Source organism: Ambystoma mexicanum, chromosome 7q (assembly GCF_040938575.1).
Source record: "Ambystoma mexicanum isolate Mex_15411 chromosome 7q, UKY_AmexF1_1, whole genome shotgun sequence".
In the NCBI taxonomy this organism is placed as follows: domain Eukaryota; kingdom Metazoa; phylum Chordata; class Amphibia; order Caudata; family Ambystomatidae; genus Ambystoma; species Ambystoma mexicanum.
In genome coordinates, this window is record NC_090941.1 from 646,406,162 (window position 1) to 646,422,756 (window position 16,595).

Genomic DNA, 16,595 nt, shown 5'->3' on the forward strand with positions numbered 1-16,595 from the left:
GGTTTCTATAGCAACGTGTGTCTTCAATGTGATGGTGCTACTGATGATGACCCAGGGATTGGGCATTGTGTGAATCCATCCAGATCATTACCATCAGCCAAGTCTCAATTAGATTTGCTTAGGAAAGTTCCTTAGGAGGATGAATTCTCTTGTTATGGGGTTCAATTTCAAGTCGATACTAGACATCCAAGCCTGGCTGTATCAAAGGGGTCGGTGTCACTGTAGTCAGAGGCAACAATGTAATTTCTGCGCTGCTGAACCAAAATGTTATTATTGTTGCCTTATCCATATGGTGGCAGGGTAAACTCTAAGAATAAGCTACACATGTTCATGGTATAGTGATGGTTAAGAGCACACATTTATTAAAGCCACATCAATTTGATATCATACAAGTGTCAACCATGCGAGCCCAAACTAGCTATGTGAGGGCAATGCACATTCATGGCAACCTGGCTGTCTCTACTTCACCATGGGAGAAAATAGGCAGGATTCTGGCATCCTTTGATTCCCTGTGAGGAAGGATAACACCTCCCCTTAGGTCACAAGAGCTCTCAACAGGATATCACCTGGGAACCCTGCTTTAAAGGGACACTAAAATAAAGGCTAGCCTCACACAACAGAAGGACTTACCTTTTCCTGGAGCCCCTGGATTGGAACTCACAGCAAATACAAAATAAAGGAAGAGAACATAGGCTCCATCTGCAACTCTGAACTGTCTTGATGCCAATTTGGGAACCTTTGTCATCATCCAAGCACCTGCAAGGGAAGTGCCCGAGTCATCCTTGTTCTTGATGCTCGAACACATTTTCATCTCTGCGAGTTTTCTCAACAGAGGTGCTGAAGCCCCGCCATCTCTGCATCTGTGAACGGCAGAGTTTTCCAGTATCCTCAACTCGACAACACTGCCTGGCCTCCAGCTTCTTCGACCATCAACCAAACGCCTCTGCAGGACTCCAATGCCATGTTGAGACAGCCAAGCCACTCGCTACCGAAGGCCAGTCTCTGCTTTATCACACCCCAGGTTGCTGGGTCTTCCTGCGCGCTGACCTGGCATCACCTGCTTCCCCAGCGTCTTCGACTTACAAGCCATCACTGCTGCCGAACAGCACTGCATCATGGAACATGTCACTGCTGCTCCTTGACCCACGGCAGAAAGCACACAGACACTGGTTCAATGCTTCAAAGCCTTGCTTGATCCTGATGAACACCGAAGAAAGAAATAAGGCGCCTCAAAGAGGCACTGTCCCCCTGGTCCACTTTTAATCCCCACTTCTACACCTTTTTCTGCAAAACATATCCTTTTGAACATTGACAGTGCACATTCTTGCCTGCACTCTCAAGTACCCAGAGTGGCAAACTAAAACTGTCTGCATTTTCAGTGTTCTCTTACATAGACTGAATTCTGTGTGTTCACTTACCAGGTGGGTTTGTGCCTGTGCTTTCTAATTAGTTATTTGCAGTCTTTAATTAAAGTATATATACGTTTATTGAACTTTGATAGGGCATTCTTTTGTTTTGGAGTGCTTGTACAATTGCCATTTTGACTGCTACTGTTATTACCTTGCACCTATCCTGAGACTATAGTCTGCCCTCGGCCCACATTACCACAAAAGCCAAAGGTGGTATACCTGTCAGGCTGTGTCTGTTTTACCTTTATTTATGGGAGTCTCTCCTGGTTAAGTAGTAGTGTGAGGCTGAGTAAGTGGTTTAGCCACTACTTAAGCAATACATCCCAAGCTGTGGGGGAATTACCAGACAGGTAGTGCCCCAGTGTGTAAGTTAGAAGCCCGAGCAAAGCGAGGACTGTAATGTTAGCAACGGGGCATTACCTGACCAGTAATGCCCCCTCCCCCCAGCTAGGGGTGTATTTTTTCAAGCTGAGAAACAGCGCGTTTGCAGTTTCTTAACTTAAAAGAAAAATGCAAAACAAGATGGCCACCATGGATCATGGAGAAGGAAACTACACGTAGTCCCTTCTCCCTTTCCATGGCAGCCATTGCTGGGAAGGAGATGGGCCGGGAACACTGAGTGTTTCCAGCGCCGACGAGGCACAGAGGAGCGCAAGGTTAGTGGGAGTGGGTGGGGTATGTGGAAATTGTGGTTGAGGGTTTGGGGAAGGAGGGGAAAGGGAGCACAGGCGCACTTACCTGATTACCGGTGGGGAAGATGTTGGCCTCCTGCTTTGGAGGCAATTCCGCGCTGGGGCTTTACCATTTGGTAAAGTCCCCATTCTGAGCCTCCTGATTGGCTGGGAGGCTGCCACCCACACCTCTCCCCCCGCAGGTTGCTAATAATGCTGTACTTGTGTAAAGCAGAAGTAATTTCATCACAGCTGCCCACTTTTTTCTCAAGCTAAACTGCTGCTTCAGCTATTGGCCTACAGAATTAATGACAAAGATAAGGGACAATAGCAGCTTTGATCACAGTTGCACGAAGTGTGTTCCGAGGAAAGCTGATAATGAATGGCTCTTAACCGCAGCATCAGATACATTTTGACAAAGGCAAAAACAAAACATTTGTTCGTCACTGCTTAAAGGCACAATGCCTCTGAGGGTGTGCACAACAACGAGTACACGAGTGAGCAGCCACAGAACAGACTTCCTAGGAAAGAGATACATTTAAAGGCAGAACATCTGCATAATGCCTTCTAAGAAGCCCTGAATAAACCACACTACTGAAACAGCGCCTAGAAACACTTGTGTAAAGGCGCTTTATAAATACCAAATCATATCATAACGACGGAAATAGTATCATCTGAAATGACTACCCAAGGCCTAATTCCTCTTTAGAACTGTTCCATTGTACACTGTGGGCCTGATTGTGAGTCTGGCGGTATGACTTAGGGTAATACTGCCAAACCTACCACATTCAGTAATTATCTGGTGCCCAGATATCTCTGTATGATTCCAAGTCATGCAGAGCTTTCTGGTAGTCCCCATTTTTGAGACCCACAGGACTGGGGTCCAGTAATTACCGTACGTGGTACTGCTTTTATGTGGAAGTAATTACCTCCATATAAAAGGATTTTGAAATAAGAGTTTCAGAAACATAACACGTAATTTGGCAGAGTGGTAGAACACCTGGTAATGGTAATTACTGGATCTTTTTCCACTACCCCCCAAACTCGCAATCAGGCTCTAAATGTCTGAACTGTTGCAGTCATTCTAACAGGGCTCTGGCTGTAGGAAGCTTTAAACTGCCCAATCATAGCAAACACCACAGATCCTGGACATTTTGCTGATCTTGTCAGTAGTCCATGTTTTACTTCCTTAGCATCATGGTCCTGTTTGTATTTTTATTTTATTATATAGCTTTTTGTACAGATACAAATATAACGACTACACAATCCAAATGAATGATGCAATCCATTTGAAAATAGGCAAGCAGAGAAAAACAACATTCAGTTATTCGAAAGAGCAGAAAAAAGATGAGCTTTAAGATTAGACTGAAAAATATGAAGAGCTGAGAAGAGCGAATTAAAAGAGGGAGGGAGTTCCAATGTGGGGCCCGAGAAGGGTAAAAGAGCGGAAATGAGAAGATGCACACGGAGGCTTAGGAACAGGAAGAAGAAACTGAATCTGGGAACGAAGCGATCGTGTAGGGGAATAGAATGAGACCGATGGAGAAAGACAACGGTGAGCGAGGCTATAGACACACTTAAAGACAATCGAAAGAAAATGATAAAGAAGACGACACTCAAAAGGGAGAAGTGATATAGAAAGTAGGGAAGGCGTGATCAAGGAGCGAGGAGAAAAACAGAAATGGAGATGAACAGAGGAATAATAGAGCCAAGAAGAAGGCAATGAGAAACAGGTTGACCAAGAAGAATAAGAGATGAACAGTAGTCGCTACGAGAAAAAACTAAGCAGAAAAGAAGAAGCTTAGTAACATGGAAAGAAAGATAGGATCGAGCACAATTAATATTAAACACAGCATACAAGCAGGAACGGACTGTATAGGAATTATATAAGGAGAAGGAAAGAGAAGGGGTCAACGACTACATGCAAGTTACGAGCAGAAGAAAATGGTAGAGAGGAAGTGGGAAAGGAAAGGGAAAGCGTTCCTCTAGCAATTCCCTAATCAAGGGTTTGTAGAGGATCATCCTGCAAGTATGCCATCCTGCATACTGTTCCTGTGATAACTGAGAGAGCCCTTCCACCCCCTGCCAGCCTGCTGCCTCCCGAATGTCATCCATTTCTGAGAAGGTGGGATGGAATGAGAATCCTCCCTGATGGCTGCAAGACAAAGGGAAGGATATGCCTCCATACTCCCTGTTCTGAACCCCCGCCCCCGCTGATCAGAGGCACATACTGTGCTCCTGCTCATTTCCGCTTCCCCGCCGCTGCCCCAGAGGTCAGAGCAGAGTCGGGACCGAGCAGAGGGGCAGGGCTGAGTCGCATTAGTCTATAGAGACCTGGTGGAGGCATCGACTAAGACGCGTTGCCTTCTTGACGGGACTCGCCTAAATTGCCACTTTTTGTAGGGTTTGCAAGTGTAGAAACTAGGAGGTTCTGTTCACATATATTAGTAAAGTAAATCAGTGATAAAAGGATAGGTTTTAAACACGAATGGTTACTCAGTAGAGGAACAACACACGCTCTCCTCCAGTCCATCTTCCCCACCCATGCACAGAGCTCTAAAGTCTTTCGTGGCCATGCGTGAGATGGACATCCAGTCCTGGCTTTGCTTGGAATTCTGTGACATATAGTTTTCCTATATTTCATATGGCAAAGAAAAAACGACAAGTCCCAGAAACCAAAGGGAAAAACAGGACTGGATGGCCTTCTCACGCACTTCATGAGAGATCTGCATGCACATTATCCTGTCTCCCTTGAATCCACTCACCTGACCTAACGCCTAATCCCAGTCTCTTTCCCTCCCACTCGAGGCTCGGGTAAACCCATCTCTACTTCCACTCCTCCAATGTCAATTTATCTCTACCTCTCCTCCCTTCCCACCCTGGCTCTATCAACTACTCCACTACCCGCTTTGAATCCTTTCTACACCTTCTGTCTTCCTAGCACTACAGAATATCTCTATTTCTCCTCTATCTGTCCCATCCACCCACCACCAGCTCCATAACTACTTCCGCTACTGCCACCTTAAGCCATCTGTAACTACCATGCCCCCCTGCCCCTCTACCTACCCTCTAACCAAACCTCCACTCCTCACCACCTCAACCCCTATGTACCTCTTACCCTACCACAACTACCATGCCTGCAGATCTACCTCCATCTCCTCACCTGGCTACTGCACCTCTAACCCTATCACAACCCCCCCACCTCTATCAATTGCTACCTCTTCTTTAACGACCTACAATACCTAGAGCTAGACTTAGGTCTGCCCCACCTTGACCACCTCCCATTACTCGCCCTCATTGCATCTCCCACCACATTCCAACTATCCTGTACCATTACCCCAACTCTATTTAACCAACCTATTCACTTCTATCCCTGTCTCCACTTTCACCCACTATTGCTTACACACATCTGCTTCTTTTTTCCACATCTACCCCCTTCCCTCTATCATCCCCTATCATACCTGTAGCTCTACCGCTACCTCTATTGCCTCCAACTGCAACACCTCTCTACCACTTCCAACCTGAATCTGCATTCCCTCATCCCCTCATCTACCTATGTTGCCTATCCACCACTACACTATTCTCAAAATGGCAACAACCGCAGAAGGGGATAAACAAACTTCTTACCCTGCAGTAAATAAATTGTCATATACAAAAGAAGTTGAATTATCTAAAAAAGTGTCTGTGATTAGGACCCACTTATGTTGGTTTCACTTGTGTTGTTTTAAGTTGTGTGCAATTGTTTTATGTTATATGATCATTTTTATGATTTTTTTTTTAAATACGATGTTCATGTTATTAGTAAAAACTGTTATAATTTGTGAATAAGATACATACATGATCTGGTATTAGTGAGATTGTTAGAGAAGATACCTACAGAAACTTTTTTAGATAATTCAACTTCTTTTTGTATATGACAGCCTATCCGCCACTAGACTTAAAATGTTTCTGAATATGTGAATACGATACTCTTGTCCCGTAGGCTGAACCGAGCACCTTTTCTTCTAGGCAAAGTTCTTCCACTCGTTTCAGCCAAGAACGACAGATAGGGCGGGAGGGAACGTTTGAAACTGCCTCAGGACAGGTTTTCCTCTCCTCTTTGTGGGCTAATACCGACCCCTGTATTCTTTCGTGCCAACTTATCGTGCCACCCTCTATAGTTGGGGCACCATTCCCCTCAGCCCCTCGTGGTATATGAGCCCTCCAGGATTTCTCTTTATCAACAGAGACATCTTCGTTTGTTGGTGCACTATTTTTGAGTTCTAACTTTTGCTGTTGGTGTAGACTCTGGGTAATCCTGCCTTCATTGGTGCCAGGAGCAATCCACTTGTCCATTGGACCTTGTAGTTGGGCCATTCTGACCATGCCATCACCCATGTCCTTAGTAAAGGTTATTTTGCCGGAAACCTTTTCCTCGCATCGTTCAGTTCTCTGATTCTGATGGATTGTCCGTTCCTTATTTTGTGAGGGATTGCGCAGGCATCTTTGGCACGGGGGCTAGTGGGGACTTTGCGCCGGGTGCTCCTAGGAGACGATGGTGGGGTGTTTAGCATGTTTATCATCGAGTTTTCTACCAGGAGAGCCTCTAGTGCACATCTCAGCCACAACGTAATAAGACTGTGATGGCTGGTTCACGTGGTAGGGCGATGAGGTGTGTTCCTGCCCACATTTTGGGTTCCTCTTGTTCTTGGATCTTCCTGAGTTTCTGGTGTTAGTCTCGATGTTATTAATAGGAAGCTTGTGGGGACAGGCTATTTTTTGGGTGACCCAGTCAGATTTTGTTGATCCGTTATTTCCTGGGCTTGATTCTTGTGAGCTAAGAATTCCAATAACCTCCCTACCATTTCCTTAAGCTCTCGTTGCTCGGTATTTGCATTTTGGGGGAGTCCTCAATTGAAGACTCTGAAGGTATTTCTTCATCATAGTCGCTCTCACCTGATGTTGATTCATAAGTTGTGAGTAGTTTTTCTTAGTCAGGTGACTGCGATAGACCAGATATTTGAGTGTTAGCCTGAACAAAATCAGCCGGGCCCATAGAGTTCCTTTGTATGGTTTTGCATAACTTTAGGAGAGAGCCATTGTTATCCAGTGAATAGTTTACCTCAGGGCTCAAGTCGAGGGGACGGAGTTCACCCACTTTATTCAGAGGGTGGACTCAGTGCCCTCACCTAAAATGAGAAACATTGAATGACCTCTTTGAATTTATGAATTAAAGATGACCTCGGGGATCAAACAGCAGTCGTCAGGTCTGTAGGCTGGAGACTTCACCACTGCACTATATAACCTGATGAAAAATAACAACCAACTAAAGGTGAAATGTTGCATTTCGGTACTGCAAGTCCCAAGGAAAACATTTGTATTGGTTCTTGGAGTTTAAACATGCACACCTTTTAACGTTTTCAAAAACACTATTAGAGGAAAATATCCTCTCTCGGTTGTGTGTGTGTGTTGATTTTATGAAAGGCAAATGCCATTTGTCCTGTGCAATTTGGGGGGTTATGCAAAGCCAATTTAATGAAATGTGTATATTTCACCTTGATATGCTAATTTCTGTTGACGTCGCATCCGTTTGCGTTTGTTGAGGAGTCCCCCCACTTTAATTTTTAGGACTTGACACCTGGTTTACCTCGACTGAGATCTCCTCTTCGGCGTTGCTCAGGGCATCCTGGACAAACACTGTTGTGCAATATTTGACCTTTAATTCAAACTCACTGCACTGCATTTATCGTCAGTGGCTTGTTTCCAAAGAAAGAATCCATTTTCGATTGGGCTTCTTGCCAGGCATACCCTCTCTCGTTTTTCATTTTTTGCTCGAGGGAGTGTTTTTGAATTTGCCTTTTTTCCCCCAGTGCGGCAAGGAGGTTTAACTGAGAGGTCCTTGTCACTGCGCTGCGTCACATGTATTGATTTCATTTGTATGCGGGTCTCTTCTCAGTATGTTGGACCCGATTCTATGGCAAGACAGGAGGCTCCTATTATGCATTAGCTTTCTTTACTGAGACACACAGCAGCAAAGAAAATAACATTTTATAAAAGTTTTTTGAAAATAACATTTTACAAAACTTTTTGAAAATGAATAACACAATGTCAACAAGACACATTTATAAAAGTCCCATTCCAAAATGGCGGACAGGTCATGCCCCCCTGGGAGCCAATGGGCATACAGCCAAGTCCATAAATGTCCCTTTCTCCAATAGCAAACCCTCTTTCTTTGCTGCTGATTGACACAGCTAAGTTACTCTCTCTAGCTCGTGCCTTATTGTGCTTCATATAGAGTTTAGAGTGTTGATTGTGATACTTCATTTCGTTTTTCGGTGATTGTATCTTTGAATTGAAATGGTCATTTCATTTTTTGTTCTGTGAAAGGTGCGTTCGTTCGAACGTTTTCCTCCAGTCAGGAGTGTTACATTGTGACGCCGCTCCGTGTGGGGCGGGTGCCTGCTCATTAATCCTTGTCATTCCATTCCTTTTGCAGAGGCGTTCGCGCGCCTTTTATACTTTGTTGCAATATTGTTCGTGTGCCTTCAGCTATCCTCTGTGCATTTCTCCCTCAGGGGAGTGTGTTTCTGTAAATAGCCGGGCCTTTCGGAGCGTTCGCGCTCTTTCAGGCAGCCGGGCCCTGAGCTCGTTTGTCTGTGTTAATTGAGCTTGGTTTTCTCTGACAGGGTCACGGCCTCTCGGATTTCTGGGGGGGTTTTGTTTACAAGTGGCACATGTGTGTTTATACGCTGCTTGCGTATCTTGTGAGCCTCTCAGGCTAGGCCTGCCTGTTTGTGCTTGGTTAAAGTGAAGGTGCAGGAGCATTTTCCCACATTTATTGCACCTCATAGGAGTGATTTAATTTAATTTGCATTTATTTTATTTCCCTGTGTTTCCTTGTGTGCTCCTTTTATGCTCAGCCGGCTCGGCTCCCCCCACTCCTTTCACCCTGCTCGGGTGTATATTTGGCCTGCTCGGCTGTCACCTGTTTTTTCTCACCAGTTGGTGTGTTTCCTTTGTTAAAGCCTGCTTGGCTATTTGTGTGCTTTTAGCACAGCCTGCTCGGCTGCATTGATTAGAAGTTACACTTCTGTGGTGACCAATGATGGAGAGGCCTGCCATGGGTAATACTAATAATATTTCTGTTGCCCCTGTTTTAGCGGATGCCTGTACTCAGGTGCGCACTTCCAAGAAAACGGATAATGGGGGGGGGCAGGCGAATAGACAGCCTACAGTGGAACAGGCTATCCAGGCTTCCATTGATTCAGCCTTGTCTGACCTTAATAATACTTTGGCTTCTGCTTTTGACAGGCTAATAAACCGCATAGCGGATTTTCACCCCCCCCAGGCGGCGGGCCCCTCTGTGCAACTCCAACCCCCAAAAAAGTGTACAGGAAAAACAAAGCATATTTCGGGACAACTCAGTCCTCGCCCAGTTTCTTCCCCCGACTCATCCCCTGGTAGAGCCCAAAAGCGCAAAAGGGATGAATCCCACCCACTTTCCTCAACCCCTTGGTCTTCTTCTGCCCAGCTCCCTGCACAGCTATCCCCTATACCTGTTTCTTCCTCTGACTCTTCGCAGGACTCTGATTCGCCCCCTAAGAGGCGCAAGAGGAGAGTGGCTCCTGTTCCAGCCCAGGAAGGTCCTGTATTGGACATTAATGGGGTCCCCTTTTTTGACCCGGCCCTCATCTTGCATCCCAGGTCTGCTGAGTGGCAACCCTCTCAAGAGATTGCCTCGTTTCTAGAGTATTGGGTTAGGCGCCCACTACCTAAAGGGGACAGGAGCAAGTTACGATCAGAATGCCCTAGGCCAGTCCTGCAGGACAAGGTGGCGTGTACACCGGATATTGATCAACCCATGACGGTGTTTTTGTCTCAGAAGGGCAAGGACCCCAGGAAAGGGGTGGATAAGGCCTGGCGCAGCTGTCAAGACAAGCTCTTAGATGTTCTGGGTCCGGTCACTCAGATTTTTGAGATGGCTGAGGAGGCGGCGGCCTCCAACTCCCCGGTTGATGTAGTCATGTTAAGGGGTTGGATTCAAAGGACTGTTTGCCTGCTCGGCAACGCCAATGCGGCTATATCAAAAGAAAGGCGCAAGTCTCTTCTAATGAGACTGGACTCAAAGCTGGCGGATATGTCAGAAAGGGAAGCGGGCCCTTCCGCTCAAGGGAATTTGTTTGGGGAGAGTTTCCTTAAGGATCTGTCTGCGTATGTCCATACATTCACGGCCTTGGATAAGGCCCAGACTAATATAAAGAAGGTCTTCACTCAGAAGGTTTTTCCCAGGGCCGGACGAGGCAGAGCCCGCTCTTCCGGCCGTTTTTCCCAGGGCCATTCCCGCCCCCGTCAATTTGCCTCACGAGGCGCCCATAATCCATCCTCTGCTCGAGGTGCATACTCCCAATTCTTCCCGCAACAGTATTCGGGTTGGAGAGGACGTGGTGGCAGAGGTTCCAGGAGGTCCAGAGGAGCATCAGGTATTTTCCCGAGTGTTAAATGTTTTTCCCTCCAAAGTATAGGAGGCAGGTTGGTCAGGTTTCTCCCACAGTGGGAATCCCTCACATCGGACCCCTGGGTGTTGCAGACAGTGCAGGGTTATCACATAGAGTTTTACTCCCCTCCTTGCCAGTTGTCAGTTCCCTATCCTTTGGTTCTGGACAGAGTAAAGCAGTCGCTGATAGATGTGGAGGTCAAGGACCTCATCTCCAAGGGAGCGGTGGTACCTGCCTCTTACAGGGCATCCCAGTTTCTGAGTACCATATTCCTAGTCCCAAAACCGGATCAGGGGTTCCGCCCAGTGATAAATTTAAAAGCTCTCAACTCCTTTGTGGTTTACCACCACTTCAAGATGGAGGGGATCCACCTCCTCAGGGACACCCTCCTTCCGGCAGATTGGATGGCCAAGTTGGACCTCAAAGATGCTTACTTAGTGGTTCCCGTGTTCCCTCCACACCAAGAGTTTCTCCAGTTTCAGTGGGGGGGTCGGGTTTGGCAATTTGCATCCCTCCCTTTCGGTCTGTCCTCGGCCCCGTGGTGCTTCACCAAGTTGATGAGGCCTGTGATGGCTCGCCTCAGGTCCAAGGGGATAAGGATAATTATTTATCTAGACGACATGCTCCTGTTAGCCCAGGATGCTCAGGTTTTGCTCTCTCATCTGCAGTTCACGATAACTCTTCTTCAGAGCCTGGGGTTTGTAATAAATGCCAAAAAATCCATATTGCAGCCTACGCAATGTATCCAGTTTCTGGGCTTCGATATAGATTCAAAAGATTGCATCCTTCTCCTCCCAGACAGCAGATTGTCCAAGATAAAGAGGGAGATCCGGGGTATTCTCAAAAGGGAAAGAATCTCCCTCAGGTTATTAGCCAGGATAGTGGGGATGTTGTCTGCATCTATTCAAGCAATTTTCCCGGCCCCACTACATTACAGAGCACTACAGCGTCTGAAGGCCCGACATCTTCGCAGATGTCTCTCTTACTCTCAGATGGTGGAACTGTCCCCGGAGGCCAGATTGGAACTCCTTTGGTGGCTCAAACACATGGAAGCATGGAATGGGAAAGCAATTTTTGGTCCCTCCCCGGATGTAGTTCTGGAATCAGATGCCAGCAGAGCAGGTTGGGGAGCCCGGTTAGGCCAGGTCTCCACGGGGGGGAAATGGTCAGAGGAAGAGAGGGATCTCCATATCAATTGTCTGGAACTGTTAGCGGGATCCTTTGCAGTCCGCAGTTTCCTCAAAGATCAGGGGAATTGTTGTGTGCTCCTACGCATGGACAATGTCTCAGCAGTGAGATATGTCAATCGTCTGGGGGGAACCAGGTCCAAGGTCCTAGCGGATCTGGCGAGGCAGTTTTGGCATTTCTGTCTGGACCGCAATATTGTTTTAAAGGCAGAGTACCTGCCGGGAGTCAGCAACGAAGTAGCAGATTGGAACTCCAGACACCTCCAAGACAGGAGCGATTGGATGTTACACAGGGACCTCTTTGCCAAGATAGACTGCCTTTGGGGTCCGTTTACAGTAGATCTGTTTGCCTCGAGGCTAAACTGTCAGGTGCTCAGGTTCTTCAGTTGGAGACCAGATCCTGGCGCTCTAGCTACCGATGCCTTTCTTCAGGATTGGTCAGGTCAGAGGCTGTACGCCTTCCCTCCCTTTGCGATGATAGCCAGAGTATTGGTTCATGTACGCAGGCAAGAGGTCACATTAGTGCTTCTAACCCCCTTTTGGCCTTCCCAGATATGGTTTCCGGCTCTCCTAGAGCTATCAGTAGACGTTCCTCGTCTTCTTCCCTTTCATCCTCAGTTACTAACGAACCCGGGGGGGTTTCCTCACGAGTTGGTCCTTCAGGGGCACCTCTCCCTTATGGCGTGGAAGATTTCAGCGCTTCCTGGTGCTTCCGAGGCCTTTCGCAGGACTCTATGTCGGTCATCAGGGACTCTTGGGCCCCCTCTACCAAAGTGGGATACTCCTCAGCGTGGAACCGTTGGTCTAGCTGGTGTGTGGTTAGGCACCTCAATCCCATTTCTGCCCCTCCTGTAGAGGTGGTTAATTTCCTAGTGGGTCTATTTAAAGAAGGAAAAGCTTATAGAACCATTAATGGTTTCAGGTCGGCTATCTCAGCAGGTCACCTATTGGTAAAAGGGGAACCAGTGGGTAGACACTTCCTGGTGCGTAGAGCTCTCAAGTCTATTCGCATTAAAGTACCTCCAAAGCCTAAGTATTCAGTTCTTTGGGATGTTAACTTAGTATTGGATCTCTTTGGATCCTGGGCCCCTAATGAAGATCTGTCTTTACAGCAACTTTTTTCCAAACTAGCAATGTTGTTGTGTCTAGTGTCTATTAAAAGAGTATCCGATATCAGGGCTTTAGATGTCGATAATAAAATGTTTACCCCTCAGGGAGTTACCTTTTTTGTTTCACGACGAACAAAGTGCATGACTTCCTCCATATCTTATCCAGCCTTCCCTGAAAACAATAAATTGTGTGTTGTAGCATGTTTAAAGTGTTTTGAATTAAAAACTGAAAGTCTGCGTCCTCCTAATACCTCTCAGCTGTTAATTTCCTATAGGAAGCCCCATAAACCGGTATCCCCTTCCACTTTGGCCAGATGGGTTAAATGGATTATGCGGGAGGCGGGAGTGGATACTTCCGCGTTTGGTCCCCATTCTGTTAGGGGTGCTATGGCCTCTAAAGCCGCCTTTTTGGGGGGCAGCCTAGATCAGATCCTTAAAGCAGCTGATTGGTCGAGGGAGTCAACTTTCAAAACGTTTTATCATAAGCGAATTGCTCATGTAGCGGTTAATGTTCTGCAAGGGCTTTGAACTTGCATAATAGGAGCCTCCTGTCTTGCCATAGAATACCTAATCCCCCACACTAGCGTGAGATGGGGGTTTAGATTCTATTAAAGACACGGAGGCGAATATTATCCCACCCACCCACCCTAATTGTGTTCTGTGTGTTTCAGATTTCGGGTGAGAGGTCCTGCTTTAAGGAGATCGGTTCAGGTTCTGTTGAGGAGTTTCAAGTTCTGTTACGTGGATTCATCGTTCATGGAATTGTGTGAAGGATGGCTACAATAACTTATCTTAAAGGACAGCTTCAGAAAGAGGGTTTGCTATTGGAGAAAGGGACATTTATGGACTTGGCTGTATGCCCATTGGCTCCCAGGGGGGCATGACCTGTCCGCCATTTTGGAATGGGACTTTTATAAATGTGTCTTGTTGACATTGTGTTATTCATTTTCAAAAAGTTTTGTAAAATGTTATTTTCAAAAAACTTTTATAAAATGTTATTTTCTTTGCTGCTGTGTGTCTCAGTAAAGAAAGCTAATGCATAATATTCGCCTCCGTGTCTTTAATAGAATCTAAACCCCCATCTCACGCTAGTGTGGGGGATTAGGTATTGTCTCGCTCTGCGACTGCGAGTAATATTCTACTATTTATGTGCTGCTGCTAAAAACCACAGATGCGGTAGGTAGCGGGGGGGCGGGGGGCAGGTAAAAGAAAGGGGGGAGGAGGGGAAAGGAGGGGAATTGGTTCAGTCAAAGGAAAGTTATTCCTATATGTGGTGATTCTTTAGTGCCAGCCGTCACTGGCAGCAAAATTCCAGCTCCCAAACTCAATTGCAGCCACCCATTCCACCAACTTTGTCAACAGCTGCACTCTCCCTCTTGCCATGCGCCGGAAAAGTCAAACCGTGGCCGCCCTCACCTCTGCCTCTCTGCGGGGGGGGGGGGGGGGGGGGTTGGGGGGGCACTACTGTCTAAGCGCTGGCCAAACATTGCTTAATTAAGAACTTACTTAGTTTAAACCGGCAGTCCTTCGACTCAAGTGGAAATCACTGCTGTCACTCCTCAGCTGCTCCCACTGTGTAGACAGATTAAGCAGCTCTCACGGTGGCTCTTGTCCGCTCCGAAGCTTCCTAGACACACCAACACTGTAGGCTGCACTGCTCACACCTCGTCCACAGCAGACCACTCAGTCTCGACCACTCCGGATACTAATAAATATTGACTAGTGACATATGAAAACTAACCAATAAAAACAGGGTTTCAAGAGCAGTTCATGCCGTCTGCTCACTGAGAAAGGCAAAAGGCTGCCATTAAACATTATTGTAGCTTATTGTGCTCATTCCATCAGTTTATTTGGGAGTGAATATGGTGTAAGAGCAAAGACAGAGCTGGAGACTGTGTACGGTCTAGTGCACTGTAGCAGGGGGAAACGGGGGGAAAAGATGGGCACACTGTGCTTAACTGCTAGCAATATTTGTATATTGTGCTCGTACTGATAAATGGTGAGTGCTTTCACTGGAAAAAAGATATGACCAGCTTAATTTTCAAAATATGTTACAATATACCACTGAACCCTGGAGGGCCTGCTACCCGCAAAACAATAGCGTACTACGGGCATTTTGGTGTTGCTATTTTGGTCGATGGAACCAGTTTAACTGTTATCATGACCAATCCGGCTCACTCTGACCATCCGGTTCTAGAGACAAATCAAGACCCTAATGTATGGATGTTTCCAGGCCTTTAACTACACACATGCAGTGAACCTGTCAGGATCTCTACCACGTGCACACGCATCCGCCTACCATGACCCTTCCGCCTCCACTCCCGCCATGAAAGTGCACAAATTGCCTCCGATTTGCAGAATCCAGGTAAATTCAGAGATCACGGGCACATCAGAATGTGCAGGGATCCCGAAACACTTTTTTCACCAGCTGAGCTTGGTGTTCCCGTGTGCATGCAGTGCCAAGGCATTCTCCAAACGGCCGAAAAGGAAGATGCATTAAAAATCCGGCCTTTGTTGTACAGAGACAGATCACGGGTTCACTGCTTGCATGTCACTAGCACTTGAAATGCAGACATGCATTAGGATCTCTGCCGCCTGCTCATGCGCATGGCAGTGATCTGCAATAATTACCGCTGTTTTGACCATTCCTCCTCCCCTCCAGCAACCAGTTCCATGCACTGCATCTCATGTGTGCTTGTGGAAAATGATGTGAACGAACAATCCACACACATGCAGAGATAACACACATATGGGAACGTGCTCACATACTGGCACGCCGTGCACTGCATGTGCTTCATATGTCTGCATGCGTGAAGTGTCAGAGTTTCCAGCAAATGGCACAATGCATAATGTGACGGTGCACACTTATTGTATAAGGTCAATCTGACTATGCACAGCGGTCTGTTGCTTCCTAGCTAGCTGCATGCATTATAAAAGACATACTATAACTGAGTTCAAAATCTGGGCAACGCCTCATTATAAGTTTGCTGGTCTGGGAACTACAGTACCGGTAAGCTTGCTGGTACCGTAGTTCCTGGACCGGCAAACTACGAGATGTGCTTGTGTGTGTCTTTCTTCCCGCCAGGTCCCACATGGCGGGCAGAAAGGCACCCGCGAGCACAGCATGTCGGATGCACTGGCACCGTTATAAACGGTGCAGGGCCGTAATGACCCGGTAATTGCCCATTCGCGGGGCGCCAGAAAGAAAATGACACCAGCGGCAGTGCTACCGCCAATGTCATAATGAGGCGTGTCCAAATTTGAAACGCCTCCACAGAAGGACAGAAGCAAGTGAGAACCCCCCTCCTGGGTGATCACTAACACATTATGGAGCGAGTAACGGCACCGTACAAATGTTTAAGTTAATTCCAATAATGGGTAGGTGGCGTGCTGTGGGGTGGACACAAACACCCGGATATAGGAGGAGGGGGAAGGAAGTCCACGAAAAGGAGACTCACATTCAAAGACGCGTTCGAGAAAGCTGATCCACCGGTCCTAAGTTTCATGAGGTGAGTAACTTTGGAAGGTCCCAGCCCTGGCTGCTTATATCATAAACGTGGCTACCTATTTGGCTGCCGAAGTCTCAGCGGAACAGCCAGAGAAGAACACAAAGCTGTTTTGAGAGGCACGCAGTTATGTCAGGGGCTCCCGCTCTAGCTCACAAGTTAAGTCTTCACTGCTCACATATGGCCAGCAATTGGCACGTTTGAATCCCGTGGCAAGGGCAAGGTAGGCTTTCATCCTC

General features: G+C 47.0%; 2 protein-coding genes across 2 annotated transcripts in view; one reads left to right on the plus strand and one right to left on the minus strand.

The window, feature by feature from the left end:
- Positions 1-16,595, minus strand: part of ALOX5AP (arachidonate 5-lipoxygenase activating protein) — a 261,164-nt gene that overhangs the window by 127,759 nt on the left and 116,810 nt on the right. The window lies entirely within an intron of this gene.
- On the plus strand, positions 8,191-13,771 carry LOC138528668 (uncharacterized). The gene is made up of 2 exons (XM_069640517.1): positions 8,191-10,539; positions 13,522-13,771. The coding sequence occupies exons 1-2, from the start codon at positions 9,162-9,164 to the stop codon at positions 13,530-13,532; spliced, it is 1,389 nt and encodes a 462-aa protein (XP_069496618.1). The 5' UTR covers positions 8,191-9,161; the 3' UTR covers positions 13,533-13,771.